At 38.3% G+C, this 27,724-nt stretch overlaps 2 protein-coding genes across 2 annotated transcripts in view; one reads left to right on the top strand and one right to left on the bottom strand.

The window, feature by feature from the left end:
- The first annotated feature begins 5,241 nt into the window (after positions 1-5,241).
- LOC114350967 (uncharacterized) lies at positions 5,242-8,785 on the top strand. The gene is made up of 4 exons (XM_028301974.1): positions 5,242-5,288; positions 5,810-5,961; positions 6,376-6,498; positions 8,630-8,785. Exons 1-4 carry the CDS (start codon positions 5,285-5,287, stop codon positions 8,783-8,785), a joined length of 435 nt encoding a protein of 144 aa, XP_028157775.1. The 5' UTR covers positions 5,242-5,284.
- Positions 8,786-15,674: 6,889 nt separating this feature from the next.
- The window catches only part of LOC114350981 (Down syndrome cell adhesion molecule-like protein Dscam2), a 31,926-nt gene continuing 19,876 nt past the window's right edge, over positions 15,675-27,724 (bottom strand). Inside the window, exons 17-30 of the mRNA XM_028301991.1 lie at positions 27,167-27,319; positions 26,668-26,797; positions 25,270-25,445; positions 24,621-24,800; positions 23,784-23,975; positions 22,601-22,798; positions 22,065-22,225; positions 21,490-21,664; positions 21,292-21,409; positions 21,036-21,190; positions 20,170-20,295; positions 17,260-17,340; positions 16,927-16,989; positions 15,675-16,332 (exon numbers count right to left, since the gene is read on the bottom strand). Coding sequence (XP_028157792.1) covers positions 16,961-16,989; positions 17,260-17,340; positions 20,170-20,295; positions 21,036-21,190; positions 21,292-21,409; positions 21,490-21,664; positions 22,065-22,225; positions 22,601-22,798; positions 23,784-23,975; positions 24,621-24,800; positions 25,270-25,445; positions 26,668-26,797; positions 27,167-27,319 — 1,874 coding nt within the window. The 3' untranslated portion in view covers positions 15,675-16,332; positions 16,927-16,960. The remainder of the gene's footprint in view (positions 16,333-16,926; positions 16,990-17,259; positions 17,341-20,169; positions 20,296-21,035; positions 21,191-21,291; positions 21,410-21,489; positions 21,665-22,064; positions 22,226-22,600; positions 22,799-23,783; positions 23,976-24,620; positions 24,801-25,269; positions 25,446-26,667; positions 26,798-27,166; positions 27,320-27,724) is intronic.

Raw genomic sequence — 27,724 nt, 5'->3', positions numbered from 1 at the left:
ATACCCTCTTAATAATAAAAGTTAAAACCTAATTGAATTCTGGCGTAAATTGTCACTTAGTATGGAAATGACATTTTAATCCAGAGTTCATCATAACTGTAACTTTATAAGGGGGATAAAACTTATCTATAGGCAGCGTATAATAAAACAATTAACAAAACTTGATTCACATGCATCACTTGAAGCACAGATCTCTGTGGTTGAGGATTGTGGGTGAAACTCGCTTCTAACTTCGGCCTGATCATCACTTTCCATCAGGTGAGATGCAGGCCAAGAGAGTCCTCGTTGTGTATAAAAAAGATTTACCAAAGCCTGTGATAGCTGGAATTTCATGACTAGAACTGGTATCAGAAGAAGAGTTATTAGAATTCATTCTTAAGTGAGGGTTAGATTAGCGATAAAATTTGCAGAAGTTGACTTCCGCAAGCTGTTACCACTGTGTAAATAGCTGTGGCAAGCCAACTTCTACAAGTTTTGCAGCTTGACCTATAAGTTTTAAGTGTAAATGCCAGAATAGATTCGTTTTAAAATAAACTACAGCACTAAACTATCGATTGCATTAAAATCATGTGAAATCATTATTACTTCATACCATTCATAATAATCAACATCCTCAGAAAAACGGAGAGCTAAAATAATTATTGAAACAGTCATTATTTTTTATAACGAAACACTCTTTCAGCAGTTTTATACGTCGTCTATTTCAGAGATCTGTACCTCTAGCATGAACAACTTTCGTCTTCAAATCGTTTGCGTATTCGATAAAATTCGATACTCAAACGATAAGGTGACAATTTTGATTCTCAAAATAAGTTTCGTGCAACCTTTTTTCATACTAAGTTCACTTTACGACACGTTCACAAGGGCGCTGTTGTAGTTTTCGTACTAAATCTTTTGATAGCGATTCGAATAAGCAAACGATTCGAACTCGAAAGTTTTTCGTGCTAGCCGTTCTGACTAAATAAATTGAATTTTCCCGTAATTTTACATTTACTCGTAGTTCAAGTTTTCGGATAACAATTTCAAGGTGTTAACCAAATCCTCTATCGATCGTACAGCAATTAAGCCAGAGTTGGCTCAGCGTTAATGATATTAAATAACATTAAGGATTTAATTAATTTTAATGATACCCACCCGCCTCGTAATACAAACCTATAAATTATAAGTTACTCGGGATACGAAATACTGTTATGGCTGTATTAAATACACCGTTTATTTGGGATTAGTTCATTTACAGAATTATGCAGGATTAGTAAGTTTTGACTTAGTAGTTCAATTTAAAAGGCCTCTAATATGAAAGAACCCAATATTGGATTCAAGTATAGACTGCCCCAAGTCGTTTGGCCAGCGTGGAGAGTGTGTAGGCACAGAATAAGTAATAGTACAGGTACAGAAGGATTACTCCGCAAGACGATTTAAATAAATGCGAGTCTTGCTACGACCCGATACAGTGGAATTCAGCTCGCACAGCACTACGTACCTACGCCAGGCCTGGTGTAGGTCAATTTCTCAATTTTCCTACATTATTGTGTATATTCAATGTTGCTGTAAACTTGTTACTCTCCTCTACAACTCACCAAACAAAGGACCAAACGTGCCTTGAGTTTTTTCTACCAGGCGACTACCATTCATACAGTATCAATAATTATGGTCCCAGCAGTCTATATATAAAGCTAAATTGACTGAATTCCTATACGTACAAAACACATTGCAAGCAGTATTGTTGTTTCCCTATACTTTTTATGTGTTTTGGCACCATAATGGTATCAGGGAAAATATTAGAACAATAACTTGACTCAGATGGGAAGGACGCCAAGGATCATATTGCTGAGTTGATTTATCTAGGTAGGTACTTCATGCTACATTTAGGTGTCTTATGCAGTTGAAATAAGGTCTATTTTTCAACAAAATTTATGGTTTGCTGAGCTGTTGCTGTACTTTAGGAAGAACAAAGAACAACTTGTTTTTATTGTGCAAGTTAAATTGCACGCTAATTCTTATGTCACAATATTATTTGCTTATCCTATACAGGGTGTCCCAGAATGGGTGAATCAAACTGCTAGGGGAGTTAGCTCTACTAATGTAATATCCCTAAAAAATATGAAAAAAAAAATTTGAGTTCGGATTTTTTTTAAAATAATGTGCTCTAATCTCGAAATCTAGTCATTATTTTCAAAAGTTTGTTTGCAGATAAACGAAGCTATCATTACATTACATTACAATCATCATTACAATTAATTATTAGTAAGAAAAAAGTACAAATAAACTCTAAACGCAGCAATTATAGCCAGATACTTAGGCAAAGCTGATTTATTTTCACTTTTTCATATTTTTTTTTATTGTTTCCTTACGGGCTTTATTTTTTTTTCTTATTTTTTAGGGATAGTACATTAGTAGAGCTACCTCCGGTACCTCCCCTATCAGTTTCATTCATCCGTTCTGGGACACCCTGTATAGTAAAGATGGATGGATGTTTGTTTCTATTTCACACAAAATGAATGATACAGATTAAATTGGCCAAAAAATATTATGTGTCAAGTCGATATATCTGTGACAAACTGAGTTTCTAGCGGCCAAAGCCGCGGGCTTTTTAGGATTACCATACCATAATTTTATACGCTACTAGCTGTGCCCGCGACTTCGTACGCGTGAAAACTCGTTTTCGCAATATTTTTCATTGTTGCTCTGCTCCTATTGATCGTAGCGTGATGTTGTATAGCCTATAGCCTTCCTCGATAAATGGGCTATCTAACACTGAAAGAATTTTTCAAATCGGACCAGTAGTTCCGGAGATTAGCGCGTTCAAGTAAACAAACAAACAAACAAACTCTTCAGCTTTATAATATTAGTATAGATTGAAATAATTTGATGCCGTTAGAAAAAACAAAAAATCAGCTTAAATTTATTATAACTAGTTTTCTCAAAATAATTACTTTTCTCTTTTCCAATTAAAATCTATGACTACATTACCCTACGTTCTGCATCCTTTACCTTTGATCTCATTAGAATCCTAGCCTTCATTAAAGTATTTGCCACACTGAATGTGTTCTGCGATCTGCGGTCAGGTCAAAATGTCACAACAACATTGTAGGTCAGGGCAATCGATCAGCGATCCGGGCAAAACAATCTGTCAGCAGTCGAGACAAGGCAATCTGTAACGGATGTTTGTGTTAGAAAATTATAAATAACTTGAAAAAATCGAACTGCCTAAGGCGGGAATTATACCCACGACCTTACTGCTTTTCCAACTGAGCTACTTAGACATTGGATGAACCCGTCGAAATTATCAAGTGTAATACGCTGTTACGGCCAGCGTTTGTTTCATCAATGTCGGGTATACCTACCCTCGGTTGGAAGAGCAGTCGCCCGGCAAGCGGAAGGTCGTGGGTTCAATTCCCGCCTTAGGCAGTTCGATATTTTCAAGTTATTTATAATTTTCAAATTAGTTTGAGATGCGACTCTTAACACTAAAAATTAAATAATTGCGTTCTTTGCTCTCGCCCACACGGACAGATCACATCAATTCAAAATGTATAGAGACCGCTAATGTTCTTCATACATTATGCGAGTTGCGTTCACTTTGCCCTGACCGCAGACCGCGACCGCATCCAATGTGGAAAATCCTAAACCATAAGGTTCCATTGGTGTTCAACGCTGGAACGCTTTGGTTCGGCGACCGCGACAACTCGCCAACTCCAATAATATAAAGTTGGACAAACTGTACCATTCCAGGCCATTACTATGAGAACTCGATCGAAATCATGAGGTTATAAAAGACATAAAAGACTTTTCAAATAGCTCGTAGAATGTGACTCGTAGATGGCCGACCGACGACACGTGGGCCGACGACATCATAAAGGTAGCAGGGAAGCGCTGGACGCAAGCCGCTACCAATCGATCAACATGGAAAGCATTGTGGGAGGCCTATGTTCAGCAGTGGACGTCCTATGACTGAAATGATGATGATGATGATGATGATGGAACGGAAAACTTGTGTGGCAGACTGCGCTTTTAGAATTAGTACTACAGTGGCGCCACTGCAGCGCTTCTTCACGCCTCTAATTTTAAGGTGCCCCTAAGTTTTTCAAAATAGCTGCCATTGTCATCATCATTATCATTTCAGCCGTAGGACGTCCAATGCTGAACATAGGCCTCCTCCAATGATTTCCACAATGGCCGGTTGGTGGCGGCCTGCATCCTTCCTTGATAGGTACCTTTATGATGTCGTCGGTCCACCTTGTGGGTGGACGTCCTGGTGGCCTCCACTCCAGAACTTTGCTGTCCCATCGGCAGTCAATTCTGCTTACTATGTGCCCTGCCCAATGCCACTTCAGCATGCTAAACCGTCGGGCTATGTCAGCGACTTTAGTTCGTTCGTTCGTCGATGGGTCTCGGGACTCCCAGCACTTTTAGTTTCTGAGATTTCGTAATGAGTGAGTGCATCAATCAGCCAGTCAGTCAGTGACGCTTTTATACATATATTATGGAGGTCTGAAATAAATTTAAAAAAATGAGTTTTTCGTCGAGTTGCGATCGAGTAACCATAGTAAACAATAGCAATCTCGTTCAGTTTGTTGGGCAAACAAATAATTAATCTGCCGGGGTATAGTTTAATTGCTTGTTTGAGTTTGTCTTGTAGTTTCGGTTGCGGTCGGAATTTGCTTGATGAATCTAACCGATTCTACATTGTTAATATTGAAGATTGTTTATTCTGATGTCGGGTCTCGGATGATGTCGTTGTTATTTGATGGAAAATTTTACTTTTGATTTGTAAAGTTCCAAGATTTCGGAAAATGAGACGCAAAATTTAAAGGATTATCATTACTCGTGTATCTCTTGGAATCAATTTATTTTATTTTATTAGGAAAACCAACAGCAATACAAATAATGAAACCTAAAATTATGTATCTGCTTAGCCATAGGGTAATCGCAAATGAAAGTCAACATGAAAATAGACCATATGCTGTTAAAAGAGCAGACATTTAAAGTAGTAGTTTACTAAGGGGTCGTTCCCATGGTGATCCTGTTCTGCGGGATCCAGCTGGATGTTCGTATGAACGTCAATTAAAACACGTATACTACTAAAAACGTGATCCTGCAAAAACAGCTCCTAAAAACGGGATCTCTTCGTGGGAACAAGCCCTAATACTGCATTTTATAAGGTTTGTTAATATGAAATTGAGCTACAACAAAAAGCGTAAAATGGACCTGAAAATTCAAGATGGCTTTGAAAATTCATGATTTGATTACAAAAATGTCAACAAATTGATTATGTGGTTTTAAAATGGGTAAGTTCTATTCTAGCACAATAATTGGTGCTAATGCTACTCGTAGTTAGTTAGCGTACAGTGTTGATTTAATATAAATCAACGAAGACAACAAATATTGCGCACAAGTTTTTGGGTTACTATAGAAATGTATTTAGTAGTGTAGTGTTTTTATCTTATGGATAACTAAGACGATTACAGTCTGCAATTATTTAAACCAAACTGAACAATATAAGTTTTGAAAACGCAGCGTGGTACGTTCACCAACAAGGTGGACCGACGACCCGACAAAGGTATCAGGAAGGCGCTGGATGCAGGCCACTATCAACGTGCGATGTGGAAGTCATTGGTAAAGACCTATGTTCAGCAGTGGACGTTCTGTGGCTGAAATGATGATGATGATGCTGAAACATTAGAAGTTACTATTTAAAGCTGGTGGTATATTGTTGGGTTCAGGGAATCGAACCCTATACTTCTGGAGACCCAAGATTTGAAACCTTTTTTCACGTCAGCAGTAAATTATCAATAGTATCTTTTTCTAGGAATGGGATGTTCTTGCAACCCAGTCATGGGGCTCAAAACCCGTCTCCAAACATCAGCTGAGCGACGGAAGCATCTTAGAAGAAACTGCAGATGTATGCAATGGAGGCCCAGTTGCTTGATGATAAGGAGGAGGAAACGACAGGAGAAACCTGTAAGTGTTTCATTAAAATAGAAAATTATACGAAGTTTTTGTTTAATTATGCAGAACTGACAATTTAAGAGGTATTAATTCCCGTCAATGTCTGCTTTAATATGGCAAACCTACTCAAAATGTAAATAAATAAAATAAAAAAGTAATTATTGCCTTCGAACCTTAAATAAACATTAGATATCAAAGAATATTACAAATTAGGTATAATTATATCGATGAAATTATCTGGCGCGCTTAGCGGGAATATCATTTTGTAATTCAGTTCCTAGTATTCTGAAAGATGAAAATATAACTGTAATAATAAGTGAAATTGAAATAGTAATTCTTCTTCTTCATCATCATCATTTAGTATCCACAGAACTGTTATCATCTTATTTACCAGACTCAAATGAAGTATCTGCTCTATTATTCCAGAAATGCGCATGCATGTGCAAACGCAGATGCTGTGGTCAGGATATGCCTCAAGCTACGTGTGAGGGCTACGTCTGCTCTAGTCCTGAAGCGTCACCACCAGCTAAAAACGTCTGCCGATTCACTGTGGATGCTTACTTTACTTAAATCGCTTTGAATTGGTGTTATTTCAAATCTATGTCGTTAATTTATACCTCATTAGATCATAAATGGCTTTTGTCTTCAGAATAAGTGTTTCAGTAGGAATCCACAATTTTTCCAGTGTGATTTTTCATGTTTTGCTTTCCGTACCTATCTATACCTACCCATGATTGTTTTCGTAAAAGTCCTCAGTATTTATTTCATAAAATAGCTACGCTGTACCATGTTGTACGGTGCATTTATTTATGACAAAAGAAAGGGGATGATTATGGTCACTCAAATCTTTAAGAGTAACTTACTCATGTGGAATACCAAGTTCACATAAAGAACATTCTCGTTATCTTTTTAAATAAGTAGTAGGTAGTACTAGAACTTACAGTGTACAGGAGTACCAGCAACCTTTTTTTCTTTAAAATAGTATCTATCACAACTACGTAAGACGCATTTAGTTACTGTGCTCTCGTTGGTACTTAAGCGAACTATTAACCATAGTAAACATCTGTTCTTCAGAATGAGGCCATCGATTCAAAGCGGACATCCAATTTTCCACTCTGTTGCGTCCGTTCCCATGTGAGTCGGTTCTTTTTCCACCCCCAGTTTTATGGGCTGGGTTGAGGGTAGTTTGATGAGGAATTCGGATACGAGTTGCTATTTAGTTTGCCATTGAAGTTAATGTAATATTTTAAGCGAATGTGACTGTTTGTCACGCTTAACCTAATGAACCAATTCTGATAAAATTTTGTATGGACCGTAATTGTGAATTCCGTCAGATTACAATCTGACGTAGTTAGTAGTTCATAACTTTACGTTGGTATACTAATTTAGTTTGAGACCCAGAAAAACACAAAATACTCAGTTTTTAAAAAGGGACAAGAACCCTTGTCCCCTTTTGCTGGCTTCAATCGGCTGAATTTTCACCATGAAACCAAAATTCACGCGATAAAAGCCATGGGCAAAAAAAAATCCTACAAACATTTTTTTGAATTCCGTTTTCTTGACTTTTGATACACTCCCAGACATAATTATTACGAACCTAGATTTGTAACTTTTTTGCTATCTGACGCATTAAATTCTAATGAGAAAATACTACCTTCATTGCAACTGCATTCAGAGACACTATTTCACAGTCGATTTAATTGGATACGAATTCGTTGATAAACAATAAATAACGTGGCTGTTCATTTTTCATTGAACATTGAAACAGTAAAATTTGATCAGCGAGACCATTAAAAATGCATCTCTGTTATTTCACAGAGTCAAGTTGGCGCAGTGAATGCTGGACAACATCAGACAGCCTGTTAGCCTAGGCGCAGATCACCGACTTTTAGTTGGCCAACAGTTGGATGGGGCTGTTGATCAGTATGGAGATGTATGAAAGTGCGCACATTACACCGATTTGGTATCGGCCGATTCTTCATATACAAATTAGAATCAGGCCCAACTATCGGCCAACTAAAAGTCGGTGGTCTGTGCCTAGGCTAAAATTTGGACAGGCCTGTTCATCTCCCTGAGTAGGCATCGAAACAAAACAAGCGCAGGATTCCCGAGCGAGTATAATAATATTAAGTGGTCACGTATGCGCGCGTATTTTTCACCCATTAAAATAATATTCGCTATAGAAAGAAGAAAAAATATACGTGTGATGCGCTAGATGGCGACACAGTAGCTTTTATAGCAGCCAACCCTATCGCCTCGGCACAGTACCACCACGGCAGTACCGGAACTGCAAAATCAATGTACCTATTTGTTGTTGCCCTCACACCATGTAAGTATCACATCATAATTTTGCGTGAGTCATACTGAAAGAAAGAAAGAAAGAAAAACATTTATTTGGTTCAAACTTAAAAAATATAACACACAGAATGAGATAACAAAAAACAAGTATAAGTTAGAACCAAAATTGGCCACCGCTCAGCATGTGTCATGCTCTGGAGTGTAATAAAACCAGAACACGACGCTGTTATTCTGCGGTGACCATTACTGAAGTTCACGTTTCAGGGTATTTGATTAGAAAGTGAACTGTGTAGGTAAGTGTTATAGAAAATTGATGAAAATTAAATGTCCTCGCTATACTAAGTAATCTGAGCTTCACCAACCTTAAAGTCGACTCTCGAAGAGACTCACGGCGTTCTGGGCTGTGGAGCACTGCCAGAGTATCCTCGGAGCTGATGCTGATGATGATGATGATACGGAGCACGACTACACGCGCGAACTATCACAAAAGGAACGGTCTTTCGAAGAAATGAACGTCATAGACTCGATGAGCGCGTGACACACGTGTGTGCGCATTGAGCGTCGCCGGGCAATTGAGGCTTGCTCCAACATTGAAAGTTAGCGAAGAAAATATGCGACTACCCGCTAATATTTTTACAAGGACTGAACATTAGCATTTTTAATTTCATATCAACTTCATTTACAAATGTCACATTAATTTCAAAAAATAAAAAAGGAAACGAAGAATTTGAGAATTGAGTTTCTATTAAATAAAATGTTAATTAAAAGAAGAACGGTCACGCCCCATACAAAAAAAACCCAGACCCGACAGAAACGAGACATACCGCAGTTTTTTTGTCATGTCTTACTTAGTTAAATTATATATTTTTTATATTCGAAATCTATGTATAACACCAAAATATTAACCTTTGTTTTTGTTCAGGCCTTATACAAAAACTAATACAAAATGCCTATTTATCACCAAAATTGGTAAATGTATGTACCTAAATGTCTATAACAGCTGCTATGGAATGTATCTAGGTGACCTGGAGATACAGCCGGATTATACAGGGTGGAAACAAGAAGTTACAAAATCCAAAAATTCAATGTTACCAGCTTCCATAATCTGTAACCTATTATTGGTACCATCTGAAAGAGCTCGTGAAACTCTTTCAGAATCAGTAAATAGTTTTTCGATATCTTGTATAGTTTAGAAATAATCGAGTGAGATCACTTATCGTTCCATATGTATAACCATGCTGTATAATCCGGCTGTATCTCCAGGTCACCTAGATACATTCCATAGCAGATGTAATAGACATTTAGGTACATACATTTACCAATTTTGGTGATAAATAGGCATTTTGTATTAGTTTTTGTATAAGGCCTGAACAAAAACAAAGGTTAATATTTTGGTGTTATACATAGATTTCGAATATAAAAAATATATAATTTATCTAATTAAGACATGACAAAAAAAATGAGGTATGTCTCGTTTCTGTCGGGCCTGGGTCACAGATGACCGTTCTTCTTTCATATCACAAAAAAGACCTGCTGCTTTTACTAAACAAGATACCGATTGCGATGCATTATAATTTTTTATTAAAAATAAATAAGAAAATACTAATTGTCCCGTTATCCTCTCGCCCCTAAGCTGAACTTTATTATGCTTGTGTCACGAGTGGGCTCACTACAATAGTCGAGCGGCGGCGGGGTTTGAACCCGCGTTCCCCGAATCACGGGTCAGTCAGTCCGACCCCTTTACCGTGGCTTCAGTTTGCTTTCAGTAACTTGGCCGTTCTCACCGTGTTGTGGCAACAGCATCAGGCCACAACAAATATTGTCCTGAGGCGCAAACAGCCCGTGTCAATACGAGGCCAATATAAATTCTGTTTGTCAATTAATTAAACGTTGATCGTCATGGCGCTTGATGGCCTTTTGTTTGCTAGATTTCAAACCAATATGACCAACTAGCGGCCGCCCGCGACTTCGTACGCGTGGATCCCGTTTTACCCCCTTCGTCTATCTTACGCGGAATATATTTTTTCATACAAATGTTTTTTCCCGCTAACTCCCGTTCCCGTGGGAATTTTGCAATATCCTGTTGTAACTAAGCTTTAAGTTTACTAAGGTACCTGCATGCCAAATTTCAAGCGTCTAACTTAAGCGGTTTAGATTTTTCATACAAAAGGATTTTCCCGCTAATTCCCGTTCCCGTGGGTATTCCTAAGTATACTATAACCAGCACAGGGGTATGAAGAATAATTGTACCAAGTTTTGTAAAAATCCGTCAAATAGTTTTTGTTTCTATAAGGAACATACAGACAAACAGACAGACAGACATACCTACAGGCAGACAAAAATTTTACTGATTGCATTTTTGGCATCAGTATCGATCACTAATTACCCCCTGATAGTTATTTTGAAAATATATTTCATGTACAGAATTGACTTCTCTACAGATTTATTATAAGTATATAGATATAGATAGATAGCCGTCACTTTAATGTTAATTTTGCATGCCAAAAGGTGGAAGATGGAGATACTATACTAAGAAACTTGTAACACCTAGTATGTATGGTGAACCTATGTTCGCAAATAAAAATGATTAGATTCAACACTAGACACAAAAAAAAAGAAAACCTAAAATACTATACACACTCAAAAATCGAATCAAAGTGAAAACTCGCAGATTGAGTCAAAGAAGAAAAAAGCAGCAGTTTTACGCAATTTTGTTGCAATTTCTTACAAAACTTGCGCGCAAAAAGCAAATCTAGTAGGTCTAGGTATACATATTGATGTGCCGTTCCCGAGAACGCTCTCTCAACTGAGAATATTCTCGGGAGCGTTCCCGGGAGCGTTCTCCTAAGTGAGAAAGGTTGAGAATCATGTTTATCAAATGGAAATAAACAAACTTTCTTAAGTAAAATAGTATTAAATTAAGTCAACAGATAAGTGTATATTAAACAATACACTCTATTTGCAGTGAAAGGCTATATTCTCAGTGTTCCCGAGAATATTCTCGGGAACTTTCTCGGCAATATTCTTGGCAACTGCACCTTTATTATATTTTATTTTTTTCGTCGTGAAATGTCGTTTTAATGATATGTAAGATGACAGAAATTTCTTTTTACACGTAATTAAATAATGTAACTGTCCATTTTTTCGTTTTTAACACGCTCTTATTAGGTCGTCGTGTATGTAACTATGTAATGGAATCTTAGAATCTGAATTACACGCACTTCTAAGTATTGTATCATCATGAAACTTGGCAATTATATGTAGATTAGAAATGACAATACAATATTGCGGTACCTACCAGCTGGTCTGATGAAGGGACTGGAAGGTGGCCAAAAGAACTCCTAAACGAAACGGCGGAATCACATCGAGTTTGGGTTCATTGGATGTCTTTTCGAGATCTTTAAGTGCTAGATAATGTTCAGGGTCCTAATGATGGAGTCAGAAGGTAGCCATGGGAACTCTTAAACGAAACGACGGAAATTCATCAAGTTTAGGTTCGTTGGATTTGTCTTTTCGAGCACTTTAATGTTAGATGATGTCCAGGGTCCTGATGATTTTTGGCTTTTTAGTGCTGTTAGTAATTAAAAGCGTGTTACCTATTAGTTTTTTAAACTATTCTTATTTGACATTAAGGGCATATTTCGCAATCGCTTAGTAAGGGCCTGTTTCGCCACTTCTGGATAAGTTGTGGATAGCCTGTCTGACGAATCATTTGACACATTTTTATAGAAAATAAGTGCTAGCTAGATTGATCCGACACTTAGAAGAATGGTAATACTCCTCTTCAAAAAAGGTGACAAAACCTTGTTAAAGAATTATAGACCCATTTCGCTTCTGAGCCATGTCTATAAGCTGTTTTCGATAGTCATTACGAATTGTCACGCTAGCAGGCTCGACAACTTTCAGCCCCCCGAACAAGCCAGTTTCCGAAAAGGCTTTAGTAACTACCATATACCATAATAATATACGCAACGGCAGATTATACGGAAGATCAAGGAGTATAATCAGCCACTTTGCGTTTGTGAACTATGAGAAAGCCTTCGATTCGTTTGAATAATGAGCAGTGCTTCAGTCTCTTCAATTGTGCCAAATTGACTATTGATACATTAAAGAGTTGAAAGGCTTGTATAAACACGCCACAGTGACAGTCCGTTTTAAGATCAGGACCCGAAACCTATCCAGTTGCAGCGAGGGGTGAGACAGGGAGACGTCATCACCACCGCCCTGGAAGATGTTTTCAAGCTTCTGGGCTGGAGCGGATTCAGCATAAATATCAACGGCGAGTACATCACCCAGACATCAGACGATATCGTAGTCATGGCTGAGATCGTGGAAGATCTAGGCACAATGCTCGATGGCCTCAACAGAGTCTCTCAACAAGTGGGTCTCAAAATGAACATGGACAAGATTTAAAAATCATGTCTAAAGACCGTGTTGCACCCACTCCTCTATAAGTTGGAGACTCTACACTCGAGGTTGTTGACAATAATGTATACCTGGGACAAACAGTCCAGTTAGGTAGGTCCAACTTTGAAAAAAAAAGTCAATCATCGAATCCAGCTCGGTTGGACAGCCTTTGGTCCACTTTGAATCCGCTTGCAATCCGCCAGAATGGCAAGGGCCTTAAAACTCAGAGGCACACTGATGTTCAAATACCGTAGCCGAGTCCTAAAGCCGCGGTACGCGTTCGCCATATCTCACTCACACGTTTCATGCCTTGTTTATAACGACTAGTCATAACGCCCAGTTAATAAAACATCGAAACATTACATATAACATCACATATGAACAACAAAATAAAAATTAAAACTAAATGCATTCTGTCGAGAACACTGAGAATATTCCCGGGAGCGTTCTCGGTTCTCGAGAATATTCTCACTGGGAATATTGCCGGGAACGAGAACTTTCTCAGCGGCACATCTCTAGGTATACATATAAAATCATCAAACTTCTAATGCTCATAACTCAGTTCAGACTGAGTTTAGAGGTATACATGTCATAGTAAGTTTGGTTTATTACACTATTTTGTAATCAAAAAAGAAGGTTTGGTCGATGGCCGCGCGAAAAAAAAGACGCCAATTTCCGGCATTGTCTTTGTCCTACGTTTCCCCTGTGCCTCAAATTATCTCTACACCAAATTTCATCTAAATCGGTTCAGTAAAAAGCGTTAAAAACTAACTAAGTTACCTACAACATTTTCCCATTTCAAAACCTCATCGTCGCGATAAATAATATTTCTACTATCCAACCATTCCAATAAAAAACAAACACCAAGTTCAAACCTCGGATAGTTGGCCCAACTCAGAGTGGGTAAGTTTCTTCCATTTTCTGGGAGATCGGCCGCATCCTCAGATCATAGAAAGAGAATAGATATGAAGTCGCGCGAGACTACAACGAGAACCAGTGTCCCCACATTTCCCCCACCACAGCTCCCACACACACATTCAACTGTGTAAAAACAAAGCGACTGAGAGTCTACGACAACATGTGCAACCGGCTTAAAAGTGCTGTGATTGGCCAGAAGGCGTGCCTTATGGCCAATCAATGGCCGCGTGACGTGACGCACACATAGAAAACGCTAGTGAGAGAACAAAGATAAAATGGAGTCGACAAGATATCGATACTTTAAATCGCTAGGGGCAAGGCTCGAAACTGGTTTCACAAAATGCTTATGTATGAAAACCTTTTTATTATTATACGTTATTAATAACTACTATCACGCATTTACTTTTTAATTATGGCGATCTGCGTACCGCATATGTTTACCAAAAATAATGCCTATATTATTAGGCTTTCAACTAGCTCTTATAGTAATTACATAGTTGACAGTTACTAATTACTTCTACTGTTATTATTTTTTTTGTAAAATCTTATAATCGCAAGTAACACATCATTTTTTTATTTAAAATTACAAAATAGAAAATTATAATTTACTTCTATTTATCGATAATAGGAAACCGCATTAGAACACGAGCACGGCACTATGTTACGACCGGCACATGCGGCCGTACTGTGTATTTTCACACGACAGTGGATATCGGAAGAAATTAAATACATTGCGCAGTAGTTGAGCATGACATAAAGTGGTTGCTAACTAAATCGTCAATGTACAAGTGTGTTAGAATTTTTATCACCACTGATTTCGATATCGCAGTAACTGTTACGGCACTGAATTCGTTCGTAAAAATGTTTAGTTTTTTTTTATTTATAAGCAAAATACCAATGGATTTGCAATACTTACATGTAGTAAATGACTCCATTGTTCCTGTAGTTCTTCGTTTCACTTGTTTTATTGCACGTAACGACGCATTATCCAAAATATCGGAGAACATTTCCTTAGTACGACTGAATCGCGACTAACCTAGCTACGCGGCCGATGTTCGTTTCTGGGCATATCGCGGAGACACGCGCCACGCCCCCGTTTCACATCTATTCCCTTCTATGATCTGAGGCCGCATCAATAGACCGGTCCCGATGTTGGAACTTTGGAAAAGTTTTTGACAAACTCGAGCGTCAGATGGCGGGCCTCATAAATACTTGGTGAGGCTGTAAAAAGTTTGGACACCATTATGGTTTGGGGTCCGAATGTTTTTCCGATGAAGTTTTGATTTTGGACGTGCCACTTATTTATTGCTTTTGGGAAAGAAATATGAAATATTTTGTATTTTTTGCTTATTGCAAAAGATCAGTTCTTTCGTTCGTTTCAGCTAAATGACATTCACTGCTGGATAAAGGCCTCCCCCAAGGACTCCCAAAATGACCAGTCCAGAGTTGCCCTTAACCAGGTACCTACCTACCTCCCCTCTCTTAAAATGCTGTGCCCGACAGGGTCCATAATTGTATCTTAACCGATTGAGTCCCAGACGGCATTAATTAATGTCATAACAATTGATTATCTATTGTGTCTAGATTCGCGGAGCTTGAAGGATTAAAAACCATACATACCACCTCTGTAACATTATGGATGCAATAAAGAATTGAGTATTGAGTACCTACTTCCCGCGAAATATACAATTTGGTGCTACCCTAATGTTACTATGAAAATGATTAAAAAAAACACGGAAGCTTATTTCATTATAGCTAGTGAATTCAATAAAACAATGAATAATACTATACATTTATATTTTTCTGAAATTGCATTTCTATAAGTTACATTTTCTATATTAGTTTATAAAACAATAAAATTGTTAAACAATCAGTCTTTTTGAAGATAATTATCATAAAATTTAAAACAAGCAGTGTTTCCTCTTAGTCAAATGTTTTTGTGTATAATCAAAACAAAAATGGTCGCATTATTTAGTGTACAAAACCTTTGTCCAAATAAAAACACTCTGTACAAAATATAAAAATTTAAAATAGACAGTTCTAAAATTTTAAAATAAACCAAAAACTGCACAATTATTATTCTGTAATCAATGGCTAATATTTGGCACGGTAAGAATTTAAAAATACACTGTTGGTTTTTAATAAAAGAGTATTATAAAACTTTGTAACCCCATACTCTCGGGTTTAAGGGTTAGAATATACATGTTTCTTTTCTTCAAATATAAATAAATAAACAAAATAATTTACGTTTTGGCAGTGTTCATTGTTAGCATTGTTAGTTTGCCAAAATACAAAATAACAATAAATTGTAAAGACTGTATTTATTTTCACCGCTAAGATAGGTAGTATATTTTCAGTGATTTAAAAAAAAACCGTATATTGACTGATTAACACGGGCTCAAGCCGGCAAAGTTGAATCAAATTCATCTTTTTCTTTAATTATTTAAAAAAAAGTAATTATTTATCTACACTTAGATCTATTTATGTACAATTCATCTTAAAAGTACAAAAATATTAAATAGCTACAGTGATACAGATCTTCCAGGGAAATTGATTATGTTTCGATTTTAAAACATTAATTACTTTTATTTCAATTCAATGAATACTATAAATTGTAAATTATTTATTTTTTTAACGTTTGCGTATTTGACATTTATATTTTCTGTACAATATTGTATTGAGATCAAAAAACTTATTCCTATTTTCTGTTCTGGTAACACACGTTTTCTCTACAGTTGTAATGAACACAAACATTCATATCGATGGGTGCCTGGAACAAAGCCGCAATATCCATAGCAGCAGTTTTCCGATTAAGTGATTTTAGTAAACTGCGGGTCCCTATACACCTTTTGAATTTTTTTCAGAATTTTATCTTTGAAACTGCCTGATTTACCAAAAGCACTATGGATATTGAATCGTTATTCCCATTCACCATTTAAAATTTGTTGACCGGAATAATCGTGCCATATACAATGTTAAAACTTTTATTTAAATCTTCTACAAGCAAACGGCTATTACTGTATCCTTCAGATCAGCGCCCGAGGCTGCAATACACTATTGCTGTTTGATTAATTGCACACTTTTTACCGGAATAAAACCACAATGGACTCTTACAGAACCGACTTTCAATGTATGAAGCGGCAATATGTATTTCTACCTTTTTTAAAGTATATTCTAAGCACAATAACCTTATGCACATTCAATGTTACTCCAGAAAAAATAACGCATCGTTTGATATACAAACCGTTTTGATACGCCTCGTAGTTTAGAATTATTCAAAATTGACACTAAATCTCTTCTCCTGTAAAATTGTGTTTTGTCGATTGCGGCTTTGTTCCAGGCACCCATCGATATTATTTATTAGGACTAGACTTGTTTCGGTTTCCAGCTACCTGTGATGCGGTACTCTGCAGGCCTCTGAAAAAGTAACACAACAATGAAAATTTGGAACTTCATACGAAGTATCTGAAAGGACATTATTTTCACCTCTCGTTCCCTCCGATACAGCTTGACTGCCAGTAAAAACCCAACTAATCAAGGGCAAGTCTGTCCCCGGGGAAAGTTAAATATAAATTGGATCGGCAATTAAATTGATTAGAAGAATATAGGAACAGAGGAGTTCGAAGTGAAAGGACATAAGGTGGGAAGGTTAATAACCTACATAATTAGAAAAATATGATCACTTACTTCTTGGTACACTCTTCAATGTTGTTGTCCGAGAAACGCAATCACTCTCTTCTGACTCAGATCGCATTTGAAAACTCGTTTCTGTAATCAAAATGTTTCAGTTAGTTTTGCAACAATACCAACACATCATCTATACAACGTGTCCCAAAATTCAAGGATAAGCCGACGCCACAGGACGGACATAGTCATGACTACTTTAGGAAAAATAAGGAAAAAAATCTATCTCAATTATTTTTTTACTTACACAATAAATTATGAAATTCGACGAAAATTGACACCCCTTATGATATTTTACATTACCACGACCACAATTTTTCAAATATTCCTGTTTTTCTGTTTATATCGACAACTTAAGTAGTGCTGCTGTTCACCCCAACTCTTAAAACCCCCAGAATCCTTGCAGTTTTTACGCAAAAGTTAATCAAAATATGTTATTTCCTTAAAATTTTCAACGATTTTTACTTTCACTCCACTTTGACTCATCGTTTTGTAAAAAAAAAGTATGAAAACTACTGCGGCAAGTTTTTTATAAAGTTGACGCAACTATCCAAGATTCCAAAATGGTATAATACTCTAAGAAACCTAGTCGCAAAAAAGATATGCGTACCATTTTTGCAAGCACTTCGCTTGTTAGTTAGTATGGGATAAATCTTGCAACTGAATTTAAAACCAGTTCTCCTTAACCAATTGAGCTAAAATTTGGAATACTTGTGTAAGTACGATGACAATGCAATATTATGGTACCATTGAGCTGGATGGAGTCTGGAGGTGGCCATAGGAACTCTTAACGAAACGGCGGAATTACATCTAGTTTGGGTTCGTTGGACTTGTCTTTTAGAGCACTTTAGTGCTAGATGATGTCCAGGGTCCTGATAATGAAGTCAAGAGGTGGCAGAAGCTGGCCATAGGAACTCCTAAACGAAACGTCGGAAGCTTATCGAGTTTGGGTTCGTTGGATTTGTCTTCCCGAGCACTTGGGCTATGAGATTGAGAAACAACTGAAAAGTTTAAAATAAAGTTGTAATAAAAATTTTTTTTTTTAAAAACAAGCTTGACTTCGTTTGAAAATTATAACTGACTTCATCATCAGGACCCTGGACATCATCTAGCACTAAAGTGCTCGAAAAGACAAGTCCAACGAACCCAAACTAGATGCAATTCCGCCGTTTCGTTTAGAAGTTCCTATGGCCACCTCCAGTCTCCATTCAGCTCAATGGTACCATAATATTGCATTTTCATCGTACTTACATAAGTATACCAAAGAAGAAAGGTCATCTATGACCCAGGCCCGACAGAAACGAGACATACCTCAGTTTTTTTGTCATGTCTTAATTAGTTAAATTATATATTTTTTATATTCGAAATCTATGTATAACACCAAAATATTACCCTTTGTTTTTGTTCAGGCGTTATACAAAAACTAATACAAAATGCCTATTTATCACCAAAATTGGTAAATGTATGTACCTAAATGTCTATTACAGCTGCTATGGAATGTATCTAGGTGACCTGGTGATACAGCCGGGTCTGGGTTTTTTTTGTATGGGGCGTGACCGTTCTTCTTTCAGCTCAATCGGTTGAGGAGAACTGGTTTTAAATTCAGTTGCAAGATTTATCCCATACTAACTAACAAGCGAAGTGCTTGTAAAAATGGTACGCATATCTTTTTTGCGACTAGGTTTCTTAGAGTATTATACCATTTTGGAATCTTTGACTTCATCATCAGGACCCTGGACATCATCTAGCACTAAAGTGCTCGAAAAGACAAGTCCAACGAACCCAAACTAGATGCAATTCCGCCGTTTCGTTTAGAAGTTCCTATGGCCACCTCCAGTCTCCATTCAGCTCAATGGTACCATAATATTGCATTTTCATCGTACTTACATAAGTATACCAAAGAAGAAAGGTCATCTATGACCCAGGCCCGACAGAAACGAGACATACCTCAGTTTTTTTGTCATGTCTTAATTAGTTAAATTATATATTTTTTATATTCGAAATCTATGTATAACACCAAAATATTACCCTTTGTTTTTGTTCAGGCGTTATACAAAAACTAATACAAAATGCCTATTTATCACCAAAATTGGTAAATGTATGTACCTAAATGTCTATTACAGCTGCTATGGAATGTATCTAGGTGACCTGGTGATACAGCCGGGTCTGGGTTTTTTTTGTATGGGGCGTGACCGTTCTTCTTTCAGCTCAATCGGTTGAGGAGAACTGGTTTTAAATTCAGTTGCAAGATTTATCCCATACTAACTAACAAGCGAAGTGCTTGTAAAAATGGTACGCATATCTTTTTTGCGACTAGGTTTCTTAGAGTATTATACCATTTTGGAATCTTGGATAGTTGCGTCAACTTTATAAAAAACTTGCCGCAGTAGTGTTCATACTTTTTTTTTACAAAACGATGAGTCAAAGTGGAGTAAAAGTAAAAATCGTTCAAAATTTTAAGGAAATAACATATTTTGATTAACTTTTGTGTAAAAACTGCAAAGATTCTGGGGGTTTTGAGAGTTGGGGTGGACAGCAGCACTACTTAAATTGCCGATACAAACAAAAAAAACAGAAATATTTGAAAAATGGTAGTCGTGGTAATGTAAAATATCATAAGGGGTGTCAATTTTCGAAGAATTTCGTAATTTATTGTCTAACTTAAAAAATAATTGAGATATATTTTTTTCCTTATTTTTCCTAAAGTAGTCATGACTATGTCCATCCTGCGGCGCCGGCTTATCCTTGAATTTTGGGACACGTTGTATAAATGAGAAATCTGATTCTACTATTTTATTAAATTTCACCAATAATTTGAATAAAAACAAAGCCGGCACATTTTATACTTCACTAGGCATAATTTGTAACATAAGTTTTAAAATATATTAATATTGTTTTCCTAGTATTACTTACCACTGTCATATCTAGATTTGCTATTACTCGGTAGATGAGCCCGACTCGGCACCTCTTGGTTATCAACGTGACCAAACGTTCGGAAACCAATCGCAAATTGTGCGTATGGACTGATTTCGTACAGTTCTGAAAACAAACAAGGATTTGAAGTCGGACTTAGTACACAATCATAATCATCATCATCGTCAGGCCATTGTTTCCACTGCAGTAGCACGCATGAACCTCTAAAGTTACCAGAAGTAAATAAAGGATTTAACCTATTCTCCCCACGATAGCTGGAGGGTTAGAAAAGGACTGATTTTCCCATATTATTGAACCTTTTGTAACATTAAAAGATTGGGAACTACATGGCAGATAGTACCACAAAATGGGCAAGGTATAACCACACATTTTAAACTCTCCAACTCTAAGGCCTCAGCCTCGAACTTAGTGGGCAGCGGGGCGGGAGCGGCGGCGGCGCGGGAGCGGGGCGGGCAACGCAGACCCGTTCTCGAAACAAGCGGGCAGCTCGCGCGGCGCTTTAGCGGCGAAATGTTGTGTTCGGGGTTGTGTTGTCGAGATACAATTTGTTTTTATTCGCAAACGAAATGTCTGAACAACGGCGACAATTTTATTTCGATTCAAATTTATTCTTAACGCTCGATTTATTTTGGGCAAAAGAAGGAGTGCGCTGCCCGCTCGTTGCCCGCTCCCTCGCCGCTGCCCGCTCGTTGCCCGCTGCCGCCCCGCTACCGCGCCGCTGTTTTCGAGAACCGGTCTGTTTGATTTTTGGCATAAGATCCTGCTGCTCCCGCGCCGCCGCCGCCGCCGCCCCGCTGCCCGCTAAGTTCTAGGCTGAGGCCTAGATTCAATGTGTCTTCACTTACCATGTTTATTATCAGCAGTCAAATGAACTGGAGTACTATAAACTCTGTTGTTGACTTCGGCTGGCATACTTTGAGGAGTGTTCACTGTAGCATTACTACGTTCGGATTTGCATTCAGCTGTTAATGAGTTACGATACTCTGTAAGATGGCGGTGGCTGTAAAAAAAGGAAAAGAATTTAATGTGAAAACAAAATTAACGCTTCAAATTCTGATTTATCTACTTATTCTGAGTTTGTACTTTGAAGATAATACTTACTTATGTCTCTTCACGAGTATGTACACACAAGTAAGTGAGCAAATCATGAGTAAAATTGAACTGCAGATGATTACCAGCATATTCAGGTCGAAGAAATCTGATGGAGGTCCAATTGACTCTGAAAGGTGAATTGAAAAATATAAAACCCTTCACCACAACATTAAACTCCTTGTTCCATACTCATAAAAGATAACATACCTCCTAGAAGAGTAGTAGTAGCATAATTGTACAAAGAAGTAGATATCCCTGCAGAGTTTTCAGCAGATACCCGTATTTGGTACCACTGGGCTGGTGTCAGATCTCCGATCACAAAAGAGTTCGGTTGGTTGAGGATGGAAGGCGAGTAGTGGCTCCACGTTTGGTCAATGTGAGGCTGGAAAACATAATAATAAAGGTGAAACCTCATCATCATTTCAGCCATATGACCTCCACCGCTGAACATAGGCCACTCCCAATGATTTCCACATTGGCCGGTTGGTGGCGGCCTGAATCCAGCGCCTCCTTTCCTACCCTACCTTTATGAAGGTAAAACCTTCTTACGGACAAATAAATAAATAATTTGAATTTGACTAGGATGTAACGCACAAAGTTAGTTGTAGGGTTTACACTTTACATGCTATTATTATGAACAATCTAATCAAGTACTTGATTTTGATCTTAGATTTCGTCTAAAATTGTATTGGATTAGGTAGGTCTGCCTTCTTTCAATACTCATAGCATGTACCATAAGTACGTAATTAAGTTGGCGAATCAAAGATAAATAAATTGCTTACAAGTTTGTTCTCCGCCCTTTTCCATATTTTTGAACCAAACTCCCTGTAGTCCACTTCAAATCTGGTAATCTCACAGCCGTTGTCGTCCCAACCGCTGAGCTGAATGTACACATGGCTCGCGTTACTCCAGAACCATTCCGTGCTTGATGGGGAGATTGGCACTGGAAATAATTTCAGATCATCAAGTAAAAGTAAAAAAAATGAGCATTAGGTATAGTATGTTTATCTATTACTAAAGCGTTTGTATTGTCTAAGCGTTACATTGTATCTGCATTATTATCTTGTATTTGGTTGGTGCTTTCATTTTGGGAAAAACATTCTAGCATTCTGCTCTTTTATCAGTTTTTCATCACACCTGAATAAACTTGCCTGATACCGATCATGTTGCTCTTTCAAAACTCATTTCAGTCCGCAACTTTAGCTCGTGAATTTTGGTAAATCTATTATAGTTTTGCATGAATATCCATCATAAAAACTTTTGCGTTTAAAATTAGCATAGATGTTTCATAAGAATTTCTTAAAGAATATTGCATTACCTCCACCCAAAGTAGTAGCATCAACATACGCTGGTTGTGACGATCCCACACTGTTGGCAGCCGTCATCCTGATAGAATACTTCGTGCCGCATTTCAGCCCTTGAAGTGTGAACTCTTGGACTCCTTGCAGAGATGTCCCTTTATTTGTCCAGGCGTCTTGCCAGGAGCCGTTGGCTTCTTTCCAGGTCAGATTGTAGTCTGGAAATATCATTTTTTTTTCTATCGTAATTTATTCACAATTTTGTATACTGGTAGAGTGAAACATAGAAGAACTGTATAAAACTGTAGCGCTTAAAATTTCAGACACCAGTTCAAAACAAACAAATTCGTTACAACACTGCACTAATTACGACTAAATCACACGAAAGTGATGATCAGGCTGAAGTTTCAAGAAAACTTCATCCGGAATCTTAATTGTTAGAGGAATTGGCTCCTTCTTCTTGATTTCCGAAACACAATAATGCTCTCAATAACAATTTTGTTATGATGACGGACTTAGGTAAGATGGCGGTAGCTAGCTAGGTCATTAATTTTGTCCTTAAGTCATGGTCGTATCACACAGAGACACACGTCTATTTTTATCACTAATTTGATATAGTACCTAACTAGCCAAGCAGACATAGAACAAGCCCTACCACCAACCAAGCCTCTTGAGTTTGGGACAGTGAACCTGTTTTTTTTATTGGAGTGATTAAATATACTCACTAATCCTCTGCGTCTTCCCACCCACTTTCCTTGGCGGATCCCATCGTAGCTGCAAAGAGTTCTTGTGTGCCACCACCCTCACAGTCGGCGCGTCAGGCGTGGACCGGACTGATACAGCGGAAATACCGAGTCTGAACCGTAGAGGTTCTTGGCTAGACAGTTGTGCAACTACATCGAAGCTCTTGGGTTGCACCAGATAAAAACTTACTCCTCCAGAAGTCTGAACCATTTATGGCCAACAAACTTACCTCCAACTGCCGAAGCATAACAATGCTGTTAACATGGCGACAGACATAGGTAGCTAGCCAGGTGGACTTAGGACAAGCCCTACCACTCACCGAATCAAGCAGAAACTCAAGCCTTTACTGGAAATCGAACCCTCTGGGTCAGTGACTGGTGGTATTACTACTATCCTAAAGGAGCAGTTGACCGAGTGAAGAAGAATGAAGAATCATTGGAGTGATTTCAATATACTTACTAATCCTCTGCGTCTTCCCACCCACTTTCCTTGGCGGATCCCATCGTAGCTGCAATGAGTTCTTTTGTGCCACCACCCTCACGGTCGGCGCGTCAGGCGTGGGTAGGACTGATACAGCGTACGACACCGAGTCTGAACCGTAGAGGTTCTTGGCTAGGCAGGTGTAGTTGCCGCTGAGGGATTGGTCTATGTCTGGAAAAGAAATTATGAGTGGTAAAAATTATTGTGTCCGAACATAATAATATGCAGTCTTCCATTCTATTACTAGCTTTGGTTTCAGCCAAATGACGTCCACTACTAAACAAAGATCTTCCCATCAAAGGTTTACACAACGACCAATCTTGCACTGCCCGCACCCATATGCACCCTGGGATTGTTAACAGGTCGTCGGTACACCTAGTCCGAGGTCTACCTACACTACGTCTTCCGATTCGTAATCGCCACTAGATAACTTTTCTGCTCCAACGGCCCTCAGTTCTACGAGCTCTGTGCGCCATAATATTGATTCAGAAAGTATGACGTATCTAAAAAACTGTAGCTAAAAGTGCACAATGTTTAGTTCAGTTGAACATAATTAAGGCAGATATACAGAATAGTGGCGTTAAAACTTGAAGTCAAATAGGTACTTACTGTTAATAAGCAGGCTATCTTTGGATCTCGTTGAGTGATTTTTAAGACCAGACGGGTGTCGAAACTAAAAACTGGATAATGATCATCATCATTTCAGCCTTAAGACTTCCACTGTCTGAGGTCTCCCCAAATAGTTTACAGATTGGCCGCTTTCTGTTACCTTTATGAGGTCGTCGGTCCACGTCGTGACTCCAACTGGATACTTACTATTGATAAGCAAGCTGTCATCATGGTTCCGCGTGAATCGCGGGTGGTGGGTGATGATGTTATGCTTGTGGTACCACACAGTCCGAGGTGGTGGTACTCCCACGCACTGGCAGACCAGCAGTAAGGAACTACCCACGCCTACTGAGATGGGTCCGCCTAAAGACGCGACGCCGGCTACCACTGGAATTGAAAAGATTCAGAATTTAAATCAAGATTTCCATGTCGATGCTAATATTTATCATTATTTATTATTCTGTCTCATGGCTTCAATGGTGCGTATTTGAAGCACAAAATGCGAAAGTAACACTGTCAATCTATCATCTTTTCACGCTAAAAGCACTGAGATATTAAGACACCCACAGAAAAACACATAGTTCTCATCCCGTGTGAAGTGTTTCTGGGTAAGACCACAATCCAAGCAGGCAAAACTACGAGAAAAGTGATATCGAAGCAAACTAACCTTTCACTACTTACAATGTCACGCTATAAAACAAAATTGTTTTTTGATCAATTAGAACTATTATAAGAACTATCATGCAAATGCATTTTATTTGCCAAATGAATCGGAGAATAAGTCACACCACGCAAATAAGTCTGATGTACAAGTTATAAGGTTGTGTCTATTAATTTATTGATAATGTCATCTTACCTCTAGAAGACAGCTCGGCATGGACCCTGCTGCTCGGCGAGCCCTCCCCAGCAGAAGTATGGGCCCTCACAAACACCTCATACTGCTTCCCAGCCTGTAGCCCAGTAAGTGGGAACGTCAGCTGTTTGGACTGTTCTTGGTTCGCTTCCACTCTGTAGCTTTGGGGGGCGCTGGTACTGAAAGTAATGGAAACATTTGTGAATAAGTATTCGTAAAAAGATGTTCTCGAGTGGCGACCACGAGCCGGAAGACGTAGCGTGGGCAGGCCTCCCACTAGGTGGACCGACGATCTGGTGAAGTTCTCGGGAGGTGTTTGTGGAAATCCTTGGGGGAGGCCTTTGTCCAGCAGTGGACATCCTTCGGCTGAAACGAACGACGGAACGATTCGTAAAAAACATAACTCTCTTTGGTGTGCAATAAAGTGTATTTATTAACTCTCCTTCTGGCACAGTTAAAGTGCCACAACACCGTAAAATATTTACAACGTTGTAAATATTGATTGTCTTCGAGTGTATGTCTTGTTGGTTGTCCTATTAAATAAATAGATAAATAAACACTCGGAACTATGTATTTTGTATATCTCATTGAGTAGGCAAAAAATTAACAATACTGTTTAAAACAAGCTTAATCCATACGATAAAAGCCGTCATTATCTAATGAGCCCAGCAGACCCGATATGGTTGCAGTAAGTCATAGAGGAGTTATGTGATCTACAGGTAGCCCTGGTACCAGCATCGGGTAACTATAGAGGTTTGATATTCGGCCGTTTGGTGTAGTGGTTCAGAACGGACTACTATGCCGAGAGGTCCCGAGTTCGATTCCCGGCCGGGCAGAAATTGAAATGATGAATTTTAATTTCTGTGACGGGTCTGGGTGTAAATATGTATAATATGTATGTATTTAATTTTAAAAAAAAGTATATAAGTAGTATATTCGTTAAGCTAGCACCCATAACACAAGCATTGAGTTGCTTACTTTGGGGCTAGCTGACGCTGTGTGAAATTGTCCAAAGATTTATTTATTTATTATTTATTATTATTATTATTGATATTGAAAAGTTTTCAGCGGTCTTTTCGCAAAGCTGACTTGCATAATCATAATTTTATTTTCTCCGGTATCGTATAACCGTTTTTTGTATGGATTTGCCAGTCTTGACGTTTGTTATAGATAAATGGTGACAATAGTGACTAGGAGTTTCTCCGCTGCTCTTTAGCGCTGGCCTATTTATTGTCCCGAAGCAGTGGTAGGGTTAATACTGGGACGTGAAAAAGTGCTTTTTTAAAGTCTATTAGCCAAAAAAAAAAGAGTTTTTATGTAAAATGGTGCAACCCAGGGTGTGTGTGTGGTAGTGTTTATCGCTAAGTTGTTAAAATGATAATAATAAATTATTTCACTTACCTGGACACTGGCTTGGCGTACACCGTATAGTACATAATTTCCCCATTCGGTTGGTCCGGCCGTCTCCAACTCACGAGCAAAGATGAGGACGATGAGACGACCACTTTGATGGCCGACGGTGGACCGGGCACTGGAAATATTTCAACTAGTTTTAATAGTCAATATTTAAATTAAACGCCCCTATTAGACTGAGAAGACCTCGGATTTAGAGGTCTTAAGTTCAATATCAAAGAGGGCAAAGTTTGAAGTCAAAGTTGTGTTTCGGCAGTTGGTATAGCCAGACCCTCTGTGGTTGAGGATTCATCATTTTCTTCAAGTGCAATGTAGTGGCAGACCTTCCTATAAATTAAGTCTTCCAGCACGTGGTCGCTATTTCAATGTTAGGTATATTTTATGGGTAGAAAATAACTAGATAGACAAAAGACATTGTTCACGCAAAAAATTGGTATTGTGCAGGGATCAAACCCGTGACTTCTGGCATAGTGGTAAACATACTTACCATCTTGCAGAGTAGTGCAGACAATAGGAAGCGAGAAAGGCCCAAGACCGTAGTTGGAGAAACCAGCCACCTTCACGGTGTAATTGGTGTACTTGAGCAGAGCTTGCAGGTACGTCTCAGTGTGGAGTGTGCTGACGTTCTGCCATGGACTGTCTGGAATAAGAAACCAGTCAAGTGTGAGTTGTACATGATCCTTAACACAGAACGAAGATGAAAACGGATTCAATCTCAAGCATAGAAAAATCAATAGATGAAATAGAATCGAATTTTGAGCCTTGTTATGTAATATGGAATTAAAACTTCTGTTATATCCATTTTTGTACTTTGTTCATCATCAATTCAGTCAAAGAATGACAAAGGCCTTCTGCAAAGAGTCCTGCGCTGATCTAGGAAATTCTCGCGACCTTTATCAGACAGGTCCTCCACCAAGGGTACAGAGACTGCCTTTACTATGTCTTCCGGACTGTGATTGTCATTGTAGGTCTTTCTAGCCCCAAAGGCCGTCAGGTCTAAGAGCTATGTGCCACTATTTTATAGAAAAGTAGAAAACATTCATAA

Source organism: Ostrinia furnacalis, unplaced genomic scaffold, assembly GCF_004193835.3.
Source record: "Ostrinia furnacalis isolate ACB-3 unplaced genomic scaffold, ASM419383v2 OfSCF1042, whole genome shotgun sequence".
Lineage (NCBI taxonomy): Eukaryota > Metazoa > Arthropoda > Insecta > Lepidoptera > Crambidae > Ostrinia > Ostrinia furnacalis.
Note: the sequence above shows the minus strand (reverse complement) of the source record. Positions and strands in the feature narration are given on the sequence as shown.

Bases quoted from the DNA above. Each gene is read 5' to 3' on its own strand.
- LOC114350967 (XM_028301974.1), top strand. The intron at 5,962-6,375 runs GTAAGTGTTTCA...CTATTATTCCAG, and splicing joins GGAAACGACAGGAGAAACCT to AAATGCGCATGCATGTGCAA. The intron at 6,499-8,629 runs GTGGATGCTTAC...CGACTCTCGAAG, and splicing joins AAAACGTCTGCCGATTCACT to AGACTCACGGCGTTCTGGGC.